Source organism: Bacillus rossius, chromosome 3 (assembly GCF_032445375.1).
Source record: "Bacillus rossius redtenbacheri isolate Brsri chromosome 3, Brsri_v3, whole genome shotgun sequence".
NCBI classification, from domain to species: Eukaryota; Metazoa; Arthropoda; class Insecta; order Phasmatodea; family Bacillidae; genus Bacillus; species Bacillus rossius.
The window spans coordinates 96,266,592-96,282,295 of record NC_086332.1 but is presented as its reverse complement, the minus strand read 5'-3'; the positions used below and the strand labels follow the sequence as shown (position 1 = coordinate 96,282,295).

At 32.0% G+C, this 15,704-nt stretch overlaps 1 protein-coding gene across 1 annotated transcript in view; it reads left to right on the top strand.

Annotated features, from left to right (window-relative positions):
- The window catches only part of LOC134531055 (exocyst complex component 5), a 136,785-nt gene that overhangs the window by 59,720 nt on the left and 61,361 nt on the right, over nt 1–15,704 (top strand). The window contains exons 8-10 of the mRNA XM_063366568.1: nt 5,321–5,397; nt 6,642–6,752; nt 15,226–15,321. Of these exons, the coding sequence (XP_063222638.1) occupies nt 5,321–5,397; nt 6,642–6,752; nt 15,226–15,321 (284 nt within the window). The remainder of the gene's footprint in view (nt 1–5,320; nt 5,398–6,641; nt 6,753–15,225; nt 15,322–15,704) is intronic.

Sequence of the window (15,704 nt, the reverse complement as noted above, 5' to 3'; positions counted from 1 at the left end):
TTTTTAATCCAAATATATTTACATCCCCTTGTGCGACTCACTGAACTGACCTATAAAAATTATTACCCACTTCCAGAAACGCTAGAAACTCGAAATTTTCACACGAGGTAGATCTTGTCCCGTGACCGGCGGAAAAATTCCAAAAAATTGAATTTTTTCTTATTTTTGACGTCGCAAAAAAAATTGTCTAAATTCCCCACCAAGCCAGGCCATTGTCCATTGTTATAGCAGCATCGTGATGGCAATCGGCCATTGTACCATTGTTGTAGAAGCCTCATTATGGAAAAACACACAAACTCGTGCATTTTCCTACTAAATAATCAGCTACAAGCCCCATGTCTATAAAGTATATATATATATGTGTAAACATATATATATATATATATATATATATATATATATATGTGTGTGATAAGTTGATAAAGTATATAATGCTGATCGTCTAGGGTTTAGGTATGCTGTTTAAAAAAAAAATCCTGTTATATATGGAAAATATTGGTAAATATTTATCTTGAAATTTCCGTAAATATACTGACAAATTATTATAACAATTAGGTAAATTTCTGTAAATTTACGATTTTTTTTGTTGAAGTATGTATATGTATGTATGTAGACTATGTGTATACACACACGTTGTTGAAACTATGGAAATCGTCTGACGTCTCCTCTCAATAAAGTAATCAACAAAATCTAAATAATATATATATTATTTATAGCAAATGAGAACTAGAAAAATATATAGGTATTCCCCGAAATTTATGTAGGCTGATTCATGTAAACGATTTTGGCACAATTTTTAATGAGTTTTTCTGTTTTTAGCAATTTCATATTAATTTATTTTCTAAACAGTAAGTACTTTGTCAGATTATATGATATCATTAATTGTACAACACCATTTTTTTTTTTTAACTAATAACGCCTCAGACCAAGCAGTGTTACAGTCGTATAGATAAATATTAGAACTACTTCAGTAGGTATAACTATTCTTAAATTCAATTGTCTTTTAAATCGTAGTGATTATTACCAATTCACTCGGAAAGTTACTCATTTGACCAGAATTCAGATAAAGAACTAAGTATTATTTATTTTTAAAATGACATTTCAAGAATCACTGAGAGCTTGATCCAAGATAGGAGAACTGATGGTTAAGTATTCAAGGACGAGAGCCAGTAAAAGAATTCTCAAAATAAATCATAAGACTGTTAACGTTCAACAAAAAATTAAACACACAAAATTTATTCCAATTGAATAGACAAAAACAAACGAAAAATATGATCTATATCAAATTTTAATCATAAAACAAAATACTCTTATCATCAGTGTATAAATTAATAACAAATATAATGAACACATCTTAGTGTTTTGTCTTGTTTGCTGTCTGGTAGTATTCCTCAAAAATAACATATAAAATACAAAATCCTGGAAACACCATCAACAAAGTACAATGGCCACTGGCAATGAAACCTGAAATAATTAAATCACAGAAAAACATCAAACAATATTTGCAAAACAGAGAATGCAATTTTTAAATATGTGAAAAAATTATTTCAGTTATTTTTTTAGCATAAACAATTAAAATTATTAGTATATTAATTTAAAAATTAAATTGAGGAAGATGGCGCAACTCCTCCAATCACAGAGGGAGAAAAGGGAGAGACAAAACACTTTTCATACACAAATACATTGTTTGTTACAAAATATGGATGAAATTACTGACTCCCCGTGAGTGAGTCCCCAGAGTTCACTGGTTCAACTGTCTATCATAACAATACATGCAGTAGGCCCCAGAATGTCTTGGCGCTGGCTAGTCGCGTGCACACCTGCCTATCGTCTATTATTTCACTCGCACATGCACCAACATTGCAGAAATGACACATAGCTTTTATAACATCACAAATATAACACAAATCCATAAAATAAAATTTTTCATTTAAATTACATGTAAAATATTTATCCATAAACATTCTCCTAACCAAATACGAAAAAATTAGTAAATAGTGTAAATACACATTGTAAGTAAAAATGTAAAGCAAATATTAATTAACATGACCTTGATTGACATAATCAGCAAATCTTCTGTATAACATAAAACATATTAGTATACCTTAAAAAACTAAAAGACCTGCTGGGTTTTGCAATGTTACATTTCGTCAATAAAACAAGACTCATACTTCATTTATATTTTTATTTAATAAAAACTTATTTAGTCATAGTTATTGAAACCTTTTACTATACTAAAAACCCACACCTACATTTACTTATATCATATGTGCAGTTAATTAAGAATAAAAGAAATGCTATAAACTTTGAATATATTTCAATCTCCCGATCAACTCAATACCTAAAATAACTCCAAACACAAAAAAAAATACAATCATAAATAACCTTCCTTATGAAATTAAAAATTAAGGAATTATAATGTATACTTAAAATTAAAGAAAGCAATATTTGAAAGCAAAATGAATGAATAATATTTAACCTCTGAAGAATCACACGAAAGCAGATACAGTCCACCATGCTGTTTACAAGGTCACTAAGCTAATTGTTCATGAAATTTTCTTGCTAGAATTTTAAAGGTAGATAAAAGTTAATTTCTGCCGAAATGTTCTAACACGGAGACAAGGTCCCGAGATCACTTCATGAGGGCGGTACCAAAGGAATAGGACACAAGGTCCAAGTAGTGGTGACTGAAAGAGAAATTGTTTACAGCCCCACTGTGGGCTAGATGTAGGTGATTATATAATTATGAAAATAAAAATTAATGAGTACAGAGTGTGGGAATGCAAATATACATTTAAAACTACACATTGTCTAAGGATATACCAATAGACAGAACTAAATACACGCAATGAAAATATGTGAATATTAAGTTTTAAATACATATTAACTAAGTGTAAAATTAAACTTAATTATGGGCACACAACTAATAATGTGAATATATGCTCAAGACGGCAAATGTTTAGGCCTACATACATAGTAGAAGTTAACAACAAACGAGGATGTGAATAATATACAGACAAGCACAGGGTATTTGTAGATTCAAGTATACATTTGGCATGACTGTACATTCAGTATTATTGTAGACATCTAAATAAATGTGCATAAGATGGGAACCACTACTCTACACATAAACTATTTCATCCACTATATTGGACTGTCACATCTATTTGGGCTTGTTTCGTCTCATTGTATCCGTTTATCCTGCCACAAACACGAAGGGTAAAATAAATTTCTTTCAAATGTTAAACATTCGCAATGACAAAACTTTCAATGGCCAGCTCTCATACTGTTGTATCGCATTGAATATGATAAAATGGCCTTTTTATGAAAATTATCATTAACAAAATCACACATGATTATCAAGGGGACAGGTACTCTGTTAGCCATTTCTGGAATACAAATTAAATACTTATTTAAATTACATTTTCTTTGGGCGGGCGCACAAAGTCTGTCAGTGAAAAAATATTTTTCTGTTAGAACAACGAAGTCACAGAAATTTATTCCTGTTATATTCAGTTGACCTTGAATTTGGCAGAAGTACCAGAGGTTTTTTTTCAGCTAAAGAGATCCATGTTTCACTTCTAGACAGAACGAGATTTTTTTTCTTGACTGACATCACGCAAAAGTCTGTCCTTCACAAACAATAAGCACTTGACCTCGATTAAACCATCTCGAGAAACAAGGCAATCAGGGGATGCAGCAAGGTAGAGTTCATCCCCCAGGAGGTAACCTCAGTGCCTATTTCAGCACGGTATCTTTCCAAGGCCACAGACTCACTAACCCTGCCAAATAAAATCTCGATCAAATTTGTTAATAGGAAAATAGTATCAAGGTCTTAGAATTAATTGCACATCCTTAGAGTAGTACTTTTGTCTGCAATGTTTATTTTACAACCACCATTAGCTCAATATGTGGAACAAATAGGGTTTGAAAAACAAAAATATTCATAACTATATCAAAACCATTTAAATGTACTGAAAACTTTAATATTATCAAAAAAGTATGTCTGAAAATTTTTTGTTATGTTCGAGCCTCGTTGCAAAACATGATACAAATGATTAAAATTGTCATTATTTTGTTTTCATGAACATATATAAAATTATCTATTTTCCTTGCCCAATATCTGAGAATTATCTCAATACTTACAATACCACAGTTCATTTAGTACGCGCCATTACAAAGTGATGTGGCAATGTTAAGTTTATGTTTACCATATAAAGCTCGGAGGTGGTTTAGACCTCGGCATGGCGCACGGAAGAATATTTTCAACGACTAACAAATGCACTTCATGAAAGAAAACTCAAAATGTGCGCGAAAGTAGTGTTTGACGAACGCGGGATAGCGCGGCGCGGCTGGTGGGAGCTCCTGGACGTAGTTCCAAGCAATTCCCAACAGTTCCAAGCAATGACACCTCGAGAGCCAGAGGGCGGACACGCGAAGACGAGGGTCGCGCAGGAACGAAACACGAAGTCGGTTACTCGCGCGAGAGCGACACACGTCTCCATGTATGCTCACACCACAGCTGTATTTTTCATCGTATATATATACAAATCATGTATCAGCGTAAAGTGAACAGACATGGCTATATCCTCTAGTAATATGATTCCATAATACCCCTATTATAATTTCATTTTCTGAGTAAACTGCAACCATATTTTTTTCTGTTCAAATGACCATAATTCTTAATAGAATGGAAAAAATTATCTTCTGCCTCTTACCAAATTAAATTTTAGAGGATAATATTGAAAACATTTACAATAAATATGTTTTCAAACATTACTAAAAAGAAATATAAGTACATCAATATTTATGAATGTATTTAGGACATTAAAATTTAAATTAAAAAGTTTAATAAAAGTAGTTCTGGTTTCGAAATGTTACTAAACATGCACAAAACACATACTTGTTACATATATATGACTAATATCTAACATAACATTGCCTTTAATGACATGTCCAACTCCCTTGAACACCCTTAAGAACTACAGCCATAGAACCCATTTCCTTATAGTAATTGCTGCCTTTTTTCCTTCATATTGCCATTTGCTGTTTCAAAAAAGGCAATGCAAATCACTATACGGACAGAAAGAGGCACCAGAAAAGTTGTTAGTAAATATAGTATAAATTTACTAATTTAAATAACTTTTAATTTCTGTGTGTTTGAATTGCAATTTGTTACCCCGTAAAATATTTTTCTTAAACTCATAATCAAAAAGGTATCGGACCGCATTATATTCGGGTGAATATACTATATTTTAAGTATTTCCCCCCAACTCATGAATATACAGGAAGTCTCATGTGTGATGTGTTTGTACTGTAGAAGTTCATAGAGAGCAGCCTGTCGGACCGGAGTGACGCAGACAGATACCTGCGGAGCCTGTATGACCTGTACTCGAGGTGAGTGGTGCAGGGTGCAGTAGTGGACGGCAGGAGGGCAGTGACTAGTGAGAGAACACTGCAGGTCAGAAACTCTCAACTGACACTGCCAATCTTAGAATTTGTTAAGGTTATAATTTTGTATAAAGATAACTTAGATTTTTTTTACATCCCAATTTCAACTGAGGAATTTTTTTTTAAGTTTGGAATAATGGTTCAGAATAGTCATCTCATTCAATGAATCATAACAAACATGTAATGCTGCATCTTGTTGCAGGATAACAGCTATCTAACCAAAGGGGTGTAGAATATCAATCGTTAATTATGAGACGTAACAGTCGTGAAGAAGAAATAATGATGGAATTATGTTTTTTTTTTTTATCATGAAATAATTATAACTCTTAGTAACAATGCTTTGATTGGATGGAAAAAAAATTAATCCTATAACTTTTAATAACTTTTCATACAAATTTTCACTTTTATTTTCACTCCTGTACATATCCCTTTAAAGAATTAATAGTAAGTGTAACTTACTTATAGGGAATATTATACTTACTTATAGGGAATTTCTTCAAGGACTTCCATCTCGCTTTTTTTTGTTCAAGTTACATTATTCTATTTTTTTTTGTTTAGATGTTTTTTCAGTGTGTCCACACAAATCTGTAATAAAATTTCCCTAACTTTCCTTGATCAAAATTTAGAATTTTCTTAAAGAAATAAAGGTAATCCAACCTCTGCCATCTCCATAATTGGCCTGGTTTTCTCTCCACTTTCTTTATTTCTTTTCATACAAAAATCAAAAATTCAAATCGAACCTTGCATACATTTTATAGTAGTGCATATGACTATGCACTAAAACACCATGTGAAAAAAAATGGTTTCATAGTCTGTATTATGGCAAACGAGTATAACATTTTCCCCTCAATTTAATAGTATTGAAGAATTTCCAGGATTTAAAGTAAACTCCCTACTTTCCTTGACTTCCAGAATGTGTACATTCATTCTAATGGTTTTTCTAATATGTAAATAAGCTCAGTAAAATTAAAAATTATGATTGCTGTGTACTCTAATCATTTTAATTAACTTTACTAATTCTGGTTAATAAGCTGTTATAAGAAGTTTGAGTAAGCTCTCATTTTGTATTGTTATGATTATGTATTAGTCTTAATGCGAGGAATTTTGCTAATGGTTAATTTTTAGGCATGGTTCTTTTAATAACATAGTTTCTACAGGAACCCTGTTTGTGATGGCCTTGGTAATTGCAGGACGGTGAACTTGTCAAGTGAACTATCTCGCTTTGATATGGGGAATGACAACACGTACTTGAGCAAGCTTACCAGAAACATTTTTCACAAGTACTTGGACTCGTACATCAGGCAAGTAATGTAATCTTCATTAACTCATGGGTCAGTATAAAATACCATGTCTGCCACATTTTTTAATGAAATATTTTTTTATAAAGCAGTAAGTTTTATAAAAATTAATGGTAAATCATAGTTATATTTTTTCTTACGATTTTGATATATTTAAGAGAAGTTTATTTATTGCTTGTTGATGGGATCATGTTAATTAATTAATTAATTTAGATTTATTTCTTGGGAGTTGGTTCATATATGAAAACTAGCTGAGTCAAGTTAGTAGCTTGGGCTTGACTGGAGTCAAAAGTTGAGTGCTGTATTTTTATAAAATAAACTATTTAGTATTTTAACATATTTTAATGTCCTTTTGTAAATAAAAAAATGTATATTTTTCAGTTGGAAAATGTCTAAGAACTGCCTTTTTGTAGTGAATAAATATGTAATTAAATAGGAAAAGATGGAAGAAAAATGAAATTTGATAATGAGTTAACAGTTTGCATATTTACACTTCATTTCTGTAAATTTTTTATTTTACTAGTTATTTATTCACGTCCATTGAATAACGTTAATGTTCAATATGTTGTTTAGATAGTGAACACATTTCAAACATTATCGTTATATGGTCATTGAACATCAGAATATTTTTTAACTATCAATATTGTCCAGAACTACGCCCACCTGAGCTTGATGTGCCACCGCCTCCCTTCCTACCCTTTAACTCCCCGGCTCTAGCTATGTGTGCGTATGAGTGTGTGTGTTAGCCATCACCACAAGGGACGTACTTAAGATCTGGGTCACGTACCATTAATATACCTAATTAAGTAATTAACACATTTGTCACTTAACTTTTATTTCAATCCCCTAGGTATATGTGTTTAAGGGTATATATAAGGCTGGAGTAGCACCATGCACAACCCCTTCAGAACATACTCACTCGAGTGGTGGAAACTTGAACTCAAATAATAAATAAGTAAATGTTTTTAATGCATATAATTAATTTCAACTTGGTATTAAGAGCTGGAAGGGTTTTTGTATCGTTAGTTCTCTCACATACTGGCTCATGATCTAACAGTAATTCCTAGGCTTCCAGTCGCGTTGACATACTGACCAAAGCCTAGTCTCTCTCTTCTGCCTCCTGGAGTAGGATGCAGCCATCGCACCTCGAGGACACCACCATTTGTAAATTAAACTTTTCCTTTTCATCTTGGTGGCCCCTCTCTGGGTGGTAGACTGTTTAAACTAATAATTTTAGTTTCTCGCTGAACTACCTACGAGAGGTAACTTCCAGGCCAGGTCACGAGGTGCCTTGGTCAGTCCGTAAGCTGATTGGATTGCCATTGGCATTTTTATAGTATCATCATGAGAGACATGAGTGTTAAACACGTGTAGAGGATTGTATGATTAATAACAATTTTACCATCACCCGTGAGTATTCTGTTGGTGCGACCACGTGTATGTCTATACGGGAACCACGACGTGTGGGATACGTGGAGAGCCCACTTAGGACTAGCAACAGCATGTCCGGCGCTCAGAGCGGATCAGGTTAATAAGGTTTGAGAAGGGAGTAGTTGGGCGTTCGAGTCTCAGTCATACACAAGTGACGCCATGGCCCCGTTTAGAAACTCGCTGGTCCATATGCCCAGCAAACATACAGTGGCATCCAGTTACCTTCCATCAACGTGTACACTCAGGACGTGAAAGACCCTCAATATCAAAATGTGGCTAAACAATTTTGTATAAAAAATGTTGATATATTTCCTTAATTATATCAAGTAAATAATCAAACTTAACTGACCAAACCATTCTATAAAATTTTTAATATACCATACCATAACTAACCTAACCAAACAGTTAAAAGCTTTTAAATTATTTTTAATGTAGTTAACATAATCTTACTAACCATTCAACCACCTTACAGTGTATTAAATGTCACTTGACCTATCTTCACCAACTGTTTAAATCATTTTACACAATTATAATTTACCTTAGAAAAGAAAACAACTGTTAATTTTAGTTGCCTATGAGTTTCAATATCACAATACCACTTTTACAGAATAAATATAGTAATTAGGAGAACTGATAAGTACCAAAATTGATTTTTAAACCTTCTTTTTCTTGCAAAATCAGCAACTCCAGATAATTACCAAATATACTACTACAACCTACTTGACTCTGTTTTGTTATTGAACTTGGTTCTTCGGCTTGACTCAAAAACGTGCAGACTTGACCATCTCTAATTATTCTCTTCCTACATTAGCAAAGGCAGGAGGTTTGTGAGATGTAAGGGACTGTTAAATGTACGTAATGGAGGTAGGTGGTGCAGTATTCCAGAGGATCCGGGTTCTAACTCCGGTCAAGCTATTGTGATTTTGGTTTTCCGTTGTGTCCTGAGATCACTCCTGTAAAAAATGCTGAAAGAATTCATGAAGAATTTTCTCAGCCAATGTTTGTATGTGTGTAACAATTGTTTTGACCTAGCTGTCAATGAATCATTGAGCACAAAAAAAAAGTTATTTTATTATAAAGTTTTTTTGTTAGCTTAAATATTTTGATAAGTAGGTAACTTTCATGTTTTCAGTGTATCTTAGAGAGCGGCACATGATTTTCTGTAGGCTCTTTCCTTTCTGAACACATGTTGAGGACCATTTTCCTATGATAAAAAGACAATTTGTACCTTATTACCACACACTGTCGCTTGTTATCTATTTTATTATCTGTCAGTTGTAAAATATGAAGCATATATCTGGCATGATTCAGTATTGTAACATAGCAGACACCATTCCTCTCTTCTTTTTCCAACTTATATAAGCAATAGTTATTTGGTTTGTATTTACAACACTGTTATTTGGTTTTGTCATTGACTAATTAAGGTTCTAGTTGGTCAAGGTTGGGAAGCTTCATGTTATATTGTAAAGGTTAGTAAGTAAGAGACACTTTATACAATTTAAATCTGTCAGTTTATTAATTTCATCTTGATGATGTTTTATATCTTTTTTAAATTTATTTTTAATTTTTTAGGTTAATAAGATTGTGAACGTAAACTTTGCCAGTATGCTTTATTTGGGATTTCACTGCTGTTTAGTTTTTCTGTAATGTTATTCTCTTACAAAATTTTGTTGAAGTTCTGGCATAGGCTAGTGCTGAGGCAACTGGGCCAGACAACCATCTGTCATTTCTAGTGAAGGTTTTTGCACAGTCCAACCAGTTTTTTGTTAGATGCAGCCCTGACCGGTTGTGTCTCACAGCTACTTGAAAAAACAATGAATAGAGCTAAAAAATTTATGGTCTTATAAAAATGAAAATTTCGTCATTAAAAATGGTGAATTTCATCTGATTCATCATTAAAAATTGAAACGCAAACATTTTATGGTGTTTATGGTGTTGTAAATACAAACCAAATAACTATTGCTTATAGAAGTTGGAAAAAGAAGAGAGGAATGGTGTCTGCTATGTTACAACACTGAATCATGCCAGATATATGCTTCATATTTTACAACTGACAGATAATAAAATAGATAACAAGTGACAGTGTGTGGTAATAAGGTACAAATTGTCTTTTTATCATAGAAAAATGGTCCTCAACAGGTGTTCAGAAAGGAAAGAGCCTACACACTTAAAATGCGTAAAGAAAAAAAATACTATACATTTTGTTGAGTGTAAGTTAAAAAAAAAAAACTTTTACTAAATAACTCAATATTCTTAAATAATGTTTCATGAGAAAGTTATACTTTAATATGAAAATAAAAAAGTTCTACTAAACATTTTGTAAATTGCAATGTGTAGAGCCAAGATTTTATTGTTTTATATTTTAACAACTTCATTGTTATCAATTTTTATTATTAAATTACCGTGTATTAATACATAAAACTGCTCAAACATAACTACTAAACGTACATAACTTTTTAAGAAGTGGTGAAAAAGTATTTCATTCAATGTGTGGTTCAACTTTATTTCTGGTGTAAAATTATTTTCTAATGAAAATTCTATCATTTATTTTATTTGTCACTGACTTTTTATTGCAATACTGTAAATATGAATTAAAAAAACAAAATGTTGTAAAAAATAATTATACTTATAAATTTCCTTGTGATGTTTCTCTGTAGGCCTTAAGCCATGTCTGTAAGGTATCAGCTATGGACTGCTTTTATTTAATTTACTTTGAAAAACCCATTTAACAAGTCACAATCGTGCCCAGCTAAGACGACAACTGTTCCTTGCACAAACATAAAACACTTGAAAAATGTTATGATGACTGTTGCAAGTAGTGTGGTGCTGTGTTCTCCCAATGACTATTATTTTTCCATAAATTATTATATGCCATCGTAAAATAAATACGATTTTGCAATTTATTCATACAGAGACAATACAACCACCAGGCCGCCGAGATGGTGCGACCTCTCGCCCAGCCCTCGCACAACGACTGATGAAACAACATACATTACACAGCTTGCAAATGAACTCACTTAGGTAGGGACTTCCCTGAAAAGCTTCCTTGCTATCGGCTACAACACTTATTATTTAGTGATTCCCCGCACAGCGGGCCTTCCGCCAGTTCTGTCACATCATGTCTCTGTCCTTCTCGCACACCTCTTGTCTCCTAATTAATTGCACATTTCGGGTATTACCCAGTCCTGGTAAACGTTCGTCTCTTTTACACAGGATGCGATAAATTATTGTCCCATCATTTCAGCGCCCTGTGTCGCCGCACGTCTTTCTTTCTTTATGTTACCAGACTCATTGTCCCACTATCCAAGCATGTCACTATCACACTATGAACCACATAAGTAATCAAATTTATATTTAAAAAAATACCATTTAAAGAAAATAAAATATTAAAATATACAAATACATATAAAATAATCAGCCAACCATGTTAAAGCCAGTAAAATTATAGCAAAATGTTTTTTTTCTAAATAAACTAATTAAATATAAAAATGGAAATACAACAATATTATCAGTTATAAAATATAAATACAAAACTAGGTCACTGTGACCTTGAAGTTTCATAACCAGCTGATCCCTTCTGAATGACAAAATATAATATTTATTCCTTAAAAAATACTCATAAAAGTTGGGGAGCGCAGGATCTTGCAACGTTACAAACATACACAGAATCTAAATTATTTTGTTTGCTTAGTACATTATTAGGTTTTCAAATTAAAGGCTAAACTAAATTTGATGAAATTAATAATTTATTTTAATAGACAAAATTAAGTTTTTGAGGTGAAATTCACTGCATTTTGTGTTCTGCCTTGCCTTTTGGTGTTCTGCAGTGTATTGACTTCCATTTCAGTGTTTGGAGGGGTATTGACTTCAATTTCGTTGTTATTTCGGTTTTATCTTAATTCACCATATAACAAAGCCTTAACATTGAAATGATTTTCGGGAGGAATGAACTTATCATAATCTGGTCCGGGTCAGGCTGCAAAAAAAAAAAAAAACCTTTCATTTAGAACATTTCCATTAAAAATTGGCATTCAAAATCCTTGGCGACCGCAAATTGTTTCATAAAGCAATTGACCTCAGTGATCCAAATCTGTTTAACCTGCTATGTTGTAGTTAGGGATAGTCTCAAGGGGTCAAAACATTGGTCAGATAGCAATGTGAACAAAAGAAAAGTGTTCATATTTGCTGCTGTTCTTTGTTGGTAAGTGTTGGCAACAGAAGGATAAATTTAAATGAATATATACCAAACTAATTTCTCCAATTGATAGTAGAAGAAAACCCTTACAAAAGAAAAAACTTCAAAATTAATTTAATGTTTTTATTTTCTATTCACAGAAATCAAAATTACAAGTGTGTTAGGAATTGTTATTTTTTTACCACTTTTTTTAGCTCTCTTTGGGCAATGTCAGTTTGGGTGAAATTTTGTAATTCAATTTTAACTAACTTCCTAATGAGTTATAGACTTGAAATTAAAACATAGCTGAGGATTGGATGACAATGCAAGAAAATGAAGAGAAAGAGAAAGAAAATGTGAAAACTGTGAATACAAATCAAAACGAAAAACATAACCTAAATCATTAATGAAAACATGGAGTAATCAGTAAACTTGACAGCCTTTGGCAACAGCCGCCTGCTAATTCAAACGAGCAGTCCATGTATGTTTTCATTGAAAACATACTGTGGTAGCATGAAGACAGCATGCTGTGACGTAATTGAAGTCATATTTTTACCTCATCATCGCAGTATTTTTTGCCCAAAGATTATCCATTCCGCCCAAAACATTGCTAAAATTGTACTTTATAATGTCTTATGATGGTTGTAAGTTTGAATTAAAAACTCCACAAGAACAGTCACTGTCAATAGTAAATGTCTTTTAACTTGTTAGCACAATGCAAAAAACTACACTTCTGGACAATGTTCAGTACAAATTTTATTATCAATTTGAAAGTAACTTCTCAATGAGGTGGAGACTTGAATATCACTTATTTTTCGTTCGAAGATAAACAAACACAAGAAAGTGATTTTTTTGTTGGGTTAAAAAATTTTATTTAAAATATGCTTAAATGTAAAGCAACTGAAATAAACCTAAAATAATTTACAGGTCTTTGTCATTATCTAATCAAGGCGTTTAAAACTGATTGCAAAATTACATTCACACAAGAATAAAAAGTAGAAAATAATTACTAATAAAATTTTTGTTAGCATATCACATTTTTAAAAGGAACTAGAAAGTATAAAATTATTTCTCTTAGTATCTAGTGGGCACAAATATAAATAAATAAATAAATAAATAAATAAATAAATAAATAAATAAATATTCAAAACCCCATTGATTTCTTGAAAATTTGTGAATTTTCAATAGCTATGATAATACTGATGAGATAATATTTCAAATGAAAAACGTGGAGTGCATGCATTACATATTTGTCAATCATGTAGGTAATCTGTATTAATGAGATTCATAAGTTGATAACTATGCCTTGGGTAGTTGAGAAACAAATAATTGATGTATTAATGGTTTGACTAACAATTTTATTGCAGTGCAAATGATATAGACTGATATTAGTTTTCTAATTAATGCATACCCTCTAAATGTTTAAAATTTATGTATTAGTAGTTTGACTGAAAATTTTATAAAATATTAGTTGAAATAATAATACATCAATTATTTGTTGCATGGTCCGCATGTTTTTCATTTTAAATACATAATACCAGTATTATCATAGCTATTAAAAATTAACCATCACAAATTTTCGGAGAAATTTGTACAATTTAAAAAATATGAATGGGGTTTTGAATATTTATGAGACTAAGAGAAATTATATTATACTTTTTAGTTCATTTAAAAAATGTGGTTGATTAAAATTTTTTTATTAGTAATTATTTGGGTTGCCTGCAGGTAGATTATGAACACACAATTTGCGATATAAGACACTGTAAACAACACAGGTTGTGGAGATAACCACAGAAAGAAGTTGCGTGAGTATAAACACAGTATTTGTTTGTTAAACTCGTATTGGTGATGATACCATGGTATATACCATAACCTTTAAGTATTCTGAATAGTATATATTGCATGGGTGCTACGTTATATTCCAAATGTATATCAGTTGGTGGTAAGTAGCAAATAAAATGTTAGCATTGTAATTTAACTGTAGTAAGACAGTATGAAACAGTATGAAAATTTATTGGCATGGTTTTCTTTTAACATAGTTGAGTAGTATGTTAGGGATGTCAACCTATAAAATTGAAGTTTAATGTAAACAATAGTTGAAGTTAGGAGCGATTGTAATTAGTACTGTTGTAGTTTTGTTAATCTATTGTTTAATTTTTTCTATGGGAATGCATACGTTGAGCAAAATTGGAGAAAAAAAGGTGTACTGCATCTTTAGTTTAATAGTTATGAAACAAATCAACCAAATCTTAAATGCTTGAAACAAGAAAATAAAATATTAAAAATATATATATTTAATTTATAATTGAAACAAAATAGTAAGGTTTTATGACACCATTGTTTATTCAACAAATACATTAACTATTCAGTAGTTGCTTGCCCCTGGACGTCATGTAGTTATACAGTGGTCACAAGTCTCACGGACTATAACAAAACACATTCCGCTTGTTGGTTTGCAATTATCAATAATTTGGTCTGTGTTTCGTTAGAGCGTGGAGAATACAGCATGTCTCTGTGAGTGTTCGTAATCAGCCCGCGGGCTGATCTCTCATACAGTAATAAAGCACAGAACACCGGTATGTGGATGTTGTAAGTGTGGTACAAGGGTAAAATTAGGCTCGAGCTAGTCTGTTTATTATAAATTTGCTTCTGTTCCATACCTTGATTGTGTAAAGGCAGCATTAGTACCACTGGTTGTGTGAACTCCATGCAAATGTGACATATATTTGTCATTAGTACTTATTACATGTCATTTCAGATCTGTGACATAAGACTAGTATAAGCTGTAAGCTTTTTTTTAACTTGTATACAATTCTCATCTTGTACGCTGGATAATACAGTAATAAATGTTATCTCATTTGCTTGTTGCAGTGTTGAGATAAAGTGCCTGAAAGAGAAGAGTGTCGCAATCTTACAGAAGTACTATGAATCCAAGAACCACCAGAAGAAACAGCTTCACACTGGCGGGTAGGTGTACAGTTGACAGTGAAGTTTCTTTCTCTCAGGTTCCCACGTTGTTCCTCAGAAATCATTTTCATTAAAGGAAGATAAATGAACAGCGAACGACGATTGAACTCAGACGATGTAAATGTCATGATGTTACCGTAAATGGCCCAATACACACTGGACAAGTTAAACAAATGTATTATGTCTCATGGATTCCTAAATGATTCTAGCAAGTATTATATCGGCCATTTTCTTTTGTTACTCTACCATTGCAAACATGGCAAAAATTGAATTTTAAAAGTTTGTAAACAGCTATAAAATGGCCAGACTGACTTAATACACTGTTACTAACAATACTTGCAATGCTTGCAGCACTTACATTGAACACAATTACTATGCAATGT